The following is a 9,430-nucleotide window of genomic DNA, read 5'->3' as shown; positions in this document are numbered from 1 at the left end:
GCCGATGCACAGATGGTTGAATCTGTATGCCACATCGCTTCAAATAGCTATGAAAAGTATTTCACAAACATAGAGGAGAAAATATCATGCTAGAAAATGTATTATTCAGTTTATTAGTGGTGTCAATCAACAAGTGAGTCTCATCAATGTTATCAATAATCACCATTTCTAATATAATAGATCGGTTTATTTACAATCACTAAATACAATATCATATATTTCTTTGCGTTTTCGCTTTATACAATACATTTATCAGAAATCTTCATTCACCGTAACTCTCAACAGCAGCTCTGTGCAGCCCTGGAAATCGAACCCACAACCTTCTGGCCTAACATTAATACAATCATAACATTAATACAATCACAACATTAATACAATCATAACATTAATACAATCATAAGGTCATGATAAAATTACGTTCGCTGTTTTTTTATTATTATTGTTACGCAGATCACTATTTCAGAGAAGTTTTAATTCTCTGAACGATTTAAAAGAAAGCTTCCTTTTCTGTTTCCTTTTTCCAATTTGTCTGCTTTTAAACACTAAATAAGTGAGGGCTAAAAGTGATGGTGATCACGTGTTCAGTGCAGCACATTAAAGATGTGATGGAGCTGTAGGATTGGTATTCATGCTGTTATGAAGGTATACAGCACACACTCGTAGTGAAGATGTAGGAGATGTAGTATTCAGCACGCTAGGAACTGCAGGCTTTGGTCTTTTCTCTGCTGTAAGAACGTGTGATTGATGAGGTTTGGTTGAACAGGGACAGTATTGCAGCTTGTTGAACTCTTCTGCCATCTAGTGGTGATGAGACTCAAACATGTCTTAGGAACAGTTACACCACTTAGCTGTAGTGATGGTGGTGGTGGAACCAAGGCAGCTTCTAAAGGTTGCTCTGAATAATGTATAAATGCCATTGAAGTGTGTAATAGCAGGTCAGGTGTCTGGTTTAGTGAAGATCGAATGGACTAGGTTTAGAAGAAGGATGATAGATGAAGTTTTCATACAGCTGTGTTCTAACAAGTGTTCAAAAACAGATCTTTTTCAATCTCCATAAAATCCACCAATAATCGCTTACAAACATTTCATCAGGAAGTCACAAGTAGATTCAATCTCAAAGCCGCATGCACTGTAAAGCTCAATCCACTCACATCACAGTGTTTAAAGGCAACATCTTCTTCTTCTTCTTCTTCCACCAGCATGTCTTTCTTCACCACATCCTTAAACATCTTTTTTGTCCTTCCTCTTTTTCTCCATCATCAGTATTCTTCTACCGATTCTCATACTCCATGATCCCCTGCACATGGCCAAACCATCTAAATCTCTCACTTTTTCTCCAAAACTTCCTACATGCACAGTCCCACTAATAAACTCATTTCTAATCCTGTCCATCCTCAACATCTTCAGCTCTGCTACCTCCAGCTCCACCTCCTGTCTTTTACTCAATGCCACTGTCTCTAATCCATACAACATCTCAGGTCTCACCACAGTCCTATAAACTTTCCCTTTCACTCTCACAGATACTCTTCTATCACAAATCACTCCTGCTATCACTCTTCTCCACACACTCCACCCTGCCTGCACTCTTTTCTTCACTTCTCTAACACACTCTCCATCACTCTGCACTGACCCCAGGATTTAAACTCAGTATGAAGGCAGCATCAGTTACGTAAAATTAAGAGCATGGGGGATCCATTCATCCTCATTAGGATTTAAATCAGATTTATTTTTATTTATTTCATTTATTCATATTTCAAATTTTTTAAGAAGTTGTTCATTTTTAGATAATGATAATAAAATAATAATACGAATTATAATTATAATAATTATACATATTATTATTATTATTATTATTATTATTATTATTATTATTATTATTATTATTGATCACAAATCCCTGCTTCTCGGCTATATAAATGTAATACTTCCTGTTTATCCCTGATTGGTTGATACTGAATCACGTGACTATGTGCGGCAAAGCTTTGATCAATAGTCATTGCTCTTTTCACTACAGAGGTGTGCGACATACATAAATCGTACATAAATAAATGAGGAATTAAGCAAATAAATAAATAAATGTAGAAAAAAATCGGGGCAAAATTAAGCAAATAAATAGATGTAGAAATGAATGAATGCATAAATAAATAAATAAATAAATAAATGTGGAGAATGTTAGTAAAATTTCCTTTTTTTTGACCACATTTATTTATTTATTTGTTTGTTTATTCATCACTTTTCCTCCTCCATAGGATAAGCGACTTGCATGTGGTGTACAGCATACTCAGCAACAAAAGTAGAGATTAGCAGAAGCATTAATTCAGAAGTAAATATTTAATTTTAATATTTAACAGTGATCTAAGAAGAAAAATATCAGCAAGTACAGAAAAACTCCAGGAACTTTCAAGGATATTTCTCAGCAGAATCAGGGAAAATAAATCAGGCCATCGTAGACACAATCATTAGAATAGAGAGGCTTCATTCACCCAAAATAAATGCAATGTCTCCTCATCAGCTTCAGATTTCACATGAAAGTCTGTGACGTTCCTGTCACTTTGTTTCGCACACTTTTATAGGAAACTCACGCCAGATAGGAAACGAGCAAAACAGGGGTTTAACAGACAATAACGTGAAAATACTTAATTTAATTCATTAAATATTACTTGACTCCTGTTTATTAATGTTACAAATGAATTAACACAAATATTCTTTTTGCATATATACTAGAGTATTTTTGTTTACATTTTGAGTAAATAAGATTTGCATTTGTTGTATTTTATCATTAGCAGATTAATATTTTGAACTATGTGTAATAAAGCTGTAATGTTTAAGACGCCTTTGGGGATTTTATTTAAAGACATTTCAGTCGTCTATTTGATCAATAACACACCATCACTGCAGCAAAACCAGGACAGGAAAACGGCTGTAATGTGTTTTAATTAAATGATGTGAAATGCTGCGTGTCAGTGGATTTAAAAGGGGATGATGAATAGAAATGTGCAGTAATTATGATCTGAACAGCAGTTAATATTAGGTGCTGTGTTCGACTGGAAATGAGAACCTGTTCATCCGAGAAAAGGAAATTCATGGCCCAAATATTCTGAAATTGTTTTGTGAATTGGTTTTTGCAAGCAGATTTTAGAACAAGGTCAGACTCGAGGAGAAAACGTTGGTTAGATGTTTGGATGTGGACACTGGAAGAGGTTCAGTAATCCAGGATGAACTCTTTCTGTGTCATACAGAAGTCGGGTTTCAGGCTCTCGATGGTGCAGTCCGAGGTGTCCATGGTGCACAGGCTGCACTCGCAGCTCAGGGCGACAGGATACGTGACGTGGGGATCCACGCCGGGGTGACAATCCGGCAGGCGTACGGTCTCATAACGAACATCTCTGTAGGTGCACACGTGCTGGTAGATGGAGGAGAACGGGCTCTTGTACACAGGTTCCTGTGGAAATGTGTCAAACATGTCTGAAATCAGTCAGAGAGATGTATATCTTTGTATATATAAATTTTATGAACAAAAGTATAAGAAAATCTGACTTTTTCACCCAAATGTTGTCCTTCCTTAAACTGTTAACACAAACTTGGAGGAACACAATTGTATCAGACGTCTTTGTATGCAGCATGAAATTTTCCCTATACTTAAACTAGGAGATTCAAACCTGTTCCAGCATGACAATTCCCACCATGGGTAAGAAGTGTGTGGAAGATCTACTGCTATAGAGCTCCAACCCTCATTTATTGTGAACGCTGACTGCACCCCAGGACTCTTCACCTTCTCACCTTCTCACCTACATCACTAGCTGACTTTACTAACACCCTTGTGGATGAATGAATCTGAACAAGAATCTAGTGGAACATCTTCCCAGAAGAGTGGAGATTATTATAACAGCAAAATCAGGACTAAATGTGGAATGAGATGTTCAATAGAAGCAGATACGTGGTTTTATCCCTATACTGTTATTTGGGAATAACTAGTAAAATAAAAAACCTATTACTACTAATTAAAAAAACATAATATATTCACCTTGGTGAAACAGTGTCCGCTGCAGATCGTGGTCTGAAACACGAGGCATTTCGGGCAGCCATCTTTCTCGACAGAAACGGTCTCATTAACAGGCTCGCAGTGTGTCAGAAGGTAACTCTGAGCAGGGGAGAAGAAGTCGACAAAGAAACAAAGAAGAAGAAAAGAGGAAGCTGGCAGCGACATCCTGTAAACAAACACATCAAAATTTGACACAATTATCCACGACGCTAATCACGAATACTTGAACTAATCAACAGAGGACACTCAGGCCACTGTGTGCTGAAGGATGTGATATTTATGAATTTTAATGGAGTCTTACTTTCGTGACTTTGCTGTGATCGCTCAGCAGGCTGTTGTCTGTTCCAGCAAAGAGTTGAACACGTTTATATAGAGTGTTCCGAATCCAAACGTGGCCTTATCGCGATGATCTCAAGTAAATTACAGCTAAGTACTCTGATATAATCACATCTACTGTTTCAAGGGTACGCCATGACACTAGAAACCTGCAGTTCATCTCGTCCTCTGCTACAGACAAAAGGATTAATCAGCTTCCTATCTGGATATTTTATTCTTTTATTCGTGGCTGTGTTAAAATAGTCAAGCAGATGTGGACCTTCTGTAATCCCAGTAAACACACAGCAGAAATAATGAGATCCCTGTTCTGCATTCTAAATATTAAAGATACCAAACTGGACTTTTTGTAGTTGCTGCTGTGATGTAATCTGCTGTACCCTGTATCAATCAAGTCAAAAGTTTGTGGACAGTTAGCCTTCACACCTATTCATTTACATTTACAGCATTTTCCAGAAGTCATTAACCATCAGGTTCAGGGCCTCGCTCGAGGGCCCAGCAGCGGCAGCTTGATGGTGCTGGGATTTGATCTTGTGACCTTCCAAGAGTTTAATGAGCTACTTGTTAAACATCTTATTTCAGATGAATTCAGTTTTGCTCTTAAAATATCCTCCAATCTACTTTAAAGACAATACATAAAATAAATGAATTTTAGTAGGTTTATATACCAGTGCACTAGTAAACTTCTATTTTATCACATTCTTTTAATATTACATTTCTCTTTCTTTCTTTCTTTCTTTCTTTCTTTCTTTTTTTCTATTTCTGTATTAAGATAAATTGGTTAGATACTATGAGTAAAGGGTCTCGAAGGTTAGGTGGAAATCATTACCAAAGCAAATATAGTTATAATTTCATTATTATTATTATTATTATTATTATTATTATTATTATTATTATTAAAAACCTTAATGCTAGCACATGAGACACTTGGAAAAGTACAGTTCAGTACCTATAATTCAAATAATAATAATAATTATAATTATATAAACTTCAATATTACAGCTCTGGGTTTGATTAAAAATGTGATTATTTTCACGGTATTTTCAGTTTATTAATTTCACTCATGCTAAATCAAGACTAGCGCTAAAAGGCGGAACTACAATATAACCGGAACTAACGATTTCTGGTCTACGTTTCCGGCAGGAAGATTCATCGACGGACCACAATACTGCAGTCGTGCGAATGTCATTCACGCTTTTGTACAATAAACGATAAAAAATGCGTTTTTATTTCTTATAAAATTATATCAGTGTCAGAATGGCAGAACAGGAGCCTGACAGAGACAATCAGGTAGAGTGATGGGGTTTTCTTTGGGGGGGGTGTTTATAATGATGTAAATATTATAGTGTAGTAATCATTTCTAACTGCATGGAGCAGTGCTAAAGTATTTATAACTGTACTGTTATTAAACCGAATAAAAATGTTTACATGTATAGAATCTTATAATATACTGAATATATAATTATTTTATAGCAGACCCTCAAGGTTTGGGTTCTTAGGGATTATGACTTGTTAGAACCAATTAGGTTTTCATATAATAATAATAATAATAATAATAATAAAAGACAACTATATGTATAATAACTATAAATATAAAAATAAATAAAAATTCTCTACAGGAAGTGAAGCTGTTGGGGATTCTGGACGTTGGGAAAACTCCTTGTGCCAGAGAAGCTGTTCTCCATGGAGCAGGAGGATCTGCTGTTGCTGGACTATTGCACTTTTTAACAACTAGTGAGTCTTATCAAAATACTCTGCTCCAAGGTCTGGCGGTTTCATTTACATCCTTCACTGAGATCATCCCAGGATCATTTCATTATCCGGTGTCACCAGTTTCATACTCAGGACTTCATACTCCTGCATTAGTGTTCTTTTGATCTACAGTTTGTTAACGATGGATTCTCGGTTTTGCACTGGTTCTTGACTGGACGTCTTTTTGTTTTTGTATTTTTTCTCTTATCAGGCCGAGTGAAGCGCTCATTCCATGTTGGCATGGCTGGGTTCATGCTCACTACACTGACCTCATGGTGCGTAGTCCTACATTTAAAGAGCAGCAGCATGTTTAATGATGCATTTAGATTGTTGCCAAAAGTATTGGGACACCTGACTTTTCACCCATATGTGGGAAGTTGGAGGAAAACAATTGTATAGGACGTCTTTGGATCTGTAAGAAATCACTTCACTTGAATTAGGAGACCCAAACTTGTTCCAGCATGACAATGCCACAAATCCAGGTCCATAAAGATCTCCTGCTGTAGAGCTCTGACCCTCAAACCTACTGAACTGTGAATTGGAACGCTGACTAACGCCAGTGTGGTTAAACTAATTCTTCACAATCAAGTCTTTTCGGTTTAATTATTAATAACGAGCAGTCAACACCGAATTGTTTAGATTTTTTAAGAAGAAAATCATGACTTCTAATCAATTCCACAAACATGGTCATTAAACTGAAGATCTTATTTATCATGATCTTATTATTATATTTTTTTTAGGTTCTACTGTCGGTATAATAACGCTAGACTGCGCGTACAGCAGAGGATGATTCAGGAGGGACTGAAGAATAAAGTGCTTTATGAAGGGACGCATCATGATCCGACACGGAAAGAGAGAACAGTGACGACGCAGGATTGATTTCTACAACTGTAATATTGCTTTTTGTGTAAAATATATCTGGAAATATAATAATACGAACACAATGAACGGCTCTCTGCATTATTCTGGTCTATATTGTGTGTGTGTGTGTGTATATATATATATATACACACACACACAATGTATACAGCACTGGGTGGTTGAAGAAGGCGAGGAACCTGATGTGGTGTTCTGCTCTTTCTGCTCAACACGGTTGTACAGAGGGATTATTTGGGTTTCTGAATCCCTCGGGTCTCATCCACAGGAGAAACCAGCAGTTCCTGAAATACTGAAAATAATAATAAAAACTCTCCATGAACATCCACAGTTTATTTTATTAGGAATAATTTTTCTTTCCAGAGCTTTCTCTTCTCAAGCAGAAGAAGAAAAGAAGGTCGTCAGTGCTCAGCATGCTCGTACCCTGGCAGGAGTGTGAAGGTGACACCATGATCTGCTGACATCTGCACTGTTGCCAGGTCGATTGTTCTATAAGAGCATCCAGAGCGGATATGTTGCTACTCTCAGGATCTTCGACAGGTTCTGGTACCATGACGATGTTCACCGTGACCCTGAGAAGCACACACACTGACTGAAGTACAGCGTTCTGTATTTTTAACCAAAATGCACCATGCTGACGTTTTCTGGTCTTGTTTTTAAGAGCGGAATCTGTTTAGATGCTGCCATTTACATCATATCAAATTTGATTTGTTACAAAGACATTCAGAGTTCGAGACGCGGTGAAATGATTTTTTACGACTGAAGAATGTAAAAAGAAATAGATAAAAATAATACATTTTGACAGACAATAAGTTTGAAATGTAGGTAATACCTGTATGAGAAATGCAGCATTTGCATATGATGGAAAATAACTGAGAACCTATAAACATCCATCCAGAATACACCGGCAGGTTGGTGTGAAGGATGTGTGCAGGTCTTTCCTGAGATGTTTAGGTTTATTTTCATGTTGGAATCTAAGACTTGGTGCCAATCTGAAGTTCTGGGACGATGAAAATGATCATATTTTAAAAAATAGAAATGGCTGAGCCACGTCTGGACTGCACAAAGCACCGATTTCCTGTTTCTCATTGCTTGAAAGTTCTTTAAGTGGCTTTTGGTAGCAAGTCAAACAATTATACAGCGTTTCAGACAGACATTTAGGAACAATTTGGACCTACCTGAAGTCTGCTCTGTGCTTCAAATACTATCATGAATATGACTTGAGTTAGCGCAGTGTCACTGTGGCTCCGTACTGGAAATACGATTCATATGCGTTGGAAAACTCTGGACTTTTACTCGAGATATGGATTGTTTTTGCTTTTTATGTCCAGCTTCAAGAATTTCTCTTAAAAGGAGAAAACAATTCCGCATATCGAGGGAGTGAATGAATGAAGGATGGAAGGAATGACGACATTTATTATTATAAGTCTACTGAAATAAATAGAAGAGTTAAAAGTGGAACATATTTTTAGAAAATGAAATATTAAATATAAAACATACACACTTCTATAAACATCTGTATTCCCCAAATGGGGTCTAACAAATGTAAACTAAAAATTTTCTATTTATATAATTTTATTTATTAAATTTAATTTGTACCAGTTTGATCAATATAACAAAAAGTATATTGCATTAATTTGGTTTATTTTTATGTATTAAATTTGTATAAAATATAATGAAATATTCTTTTATATATAGATTTTAAACAAAACAGGCTTTTTATTTACACTTAGGAAAACCGCTGATGTTCACAAATGTTAATAATATTAAAGTGTTAAAAATTAGCAATTTTATATTTTGCATTTTTGCCAAAATTGAACTGAACTGTGCCTAAAAAAAAAAAAAAAACACGTTCCAAACCATGCAGTTTATTTACCGTTACACCTCCATCCTCCCTCTAAAACACCAAATAAAACCCAAACGCAGCAATATTATAACCTTCAATTGATCTAAGTGAGAAAAAGAAATAAAAAGTGTGTATAAGATTCAGATGAAATAAAAACCCACATTCATTACATTTGCTTTTTTTTTTCTTTTTATTCCACAACACATACAACATAAACCATGATCCAGCAAATGTATATTGAGCACGAGCACATACATGTTACTCCAGTAATCTGATTGTTGTGTCACATAAAGCACTTTTAAAAAACAGAGAAAAAACCCTGGTAGTGCCGTCAGCAGAGCGATTAACAGTTACACGAGCGCCACCGAGCCACAGGTTATTAGTGTAATATTACGACGTGAGAACTCGCACCTCTCGTCACTTCCTGCTTTATTTTAAAGGCTTCGTGCGAAGATCTCGGCTGCTTGGAAAGCAGATCAGATTTTCGAACCGATTCCTGCAAACGTTTTTGAAAATAAATACACAAAATATACACAATTCTCCGGTTCATGTTTCTGTGAAATGAACTGAAATAAAACACA

At 36.1% G+C, this 9,430-nt stretch overlaps 2 protein-coding genes across 2 annotated transcripts; one reads left to right on the top strand and one right to left on the bottom strand.

Annotated features, from left to right (window-relative positions):
• Positions 1–3,153: 3,153 nt before the first annotated feature.
• Positions 3,154–4,207, bottom strand: lhb (luteinizing hormone subunit beta). The gene is made up of 2 exons (XM_046837697.1): positions 4,025–4,207; positions 3,154–3,442 (listed from the first exon to the last, which is right to left on the bottom strand). Exons 1-2 carry the CDS (start codon positions 4,205–4,207, stop codon positions 3,203–3,205), a joined length of 423 nt encoding a protein of 140 aa, XP_046693653.1. The 3' UTR covers positions 3,154–3,202.
• Positions 4,208–5,506: 1,299 nt separating this feature from the next.
• On the top strand, positions 5,507–7,071 carry LOC124378168 (cytochrome c oxidase assembly protein COX20, mitochondrial). Its single transcript, XM_046837708.1, has 4 exons — positions 5,507–5,665; positions 5,995–6,109; positions 6,339–6,402; positions 6,868–7,071. Exons 1-4 carry the CDS (start codon positions 5,633–5,635, stop codon positions 7,004–7,006), a joined length of 351 nt encoding a protein of 116 aa, XP_046693664.1. The 5' UTR covers positions 5,507–5,632; the 3' UTR covers positions 7,007–7,071.
• Positions 7,072–9,430: the final 2,359 nt, after the last annotated feature.

Source organism: Silurus meridionalis, chromosome 2 (genome assembly GCF_014805685.1).
Source record: "Silurus meridionalis isolate SWU-2019-XX chromosome 2, ASM1480568v1, whole genome shotgun sequence".
NCBI classification, from domain to species: Eukaryota; Metazoa; Chordata; class Actinopteri; order Siluriformes; family Siluridae; genus Silurus; species Silurus meridionalis.
Note: the sequence above shows the minus strand (reverse complement) of the source record. Positions and strands in the feature narration are given on the sequence as shown.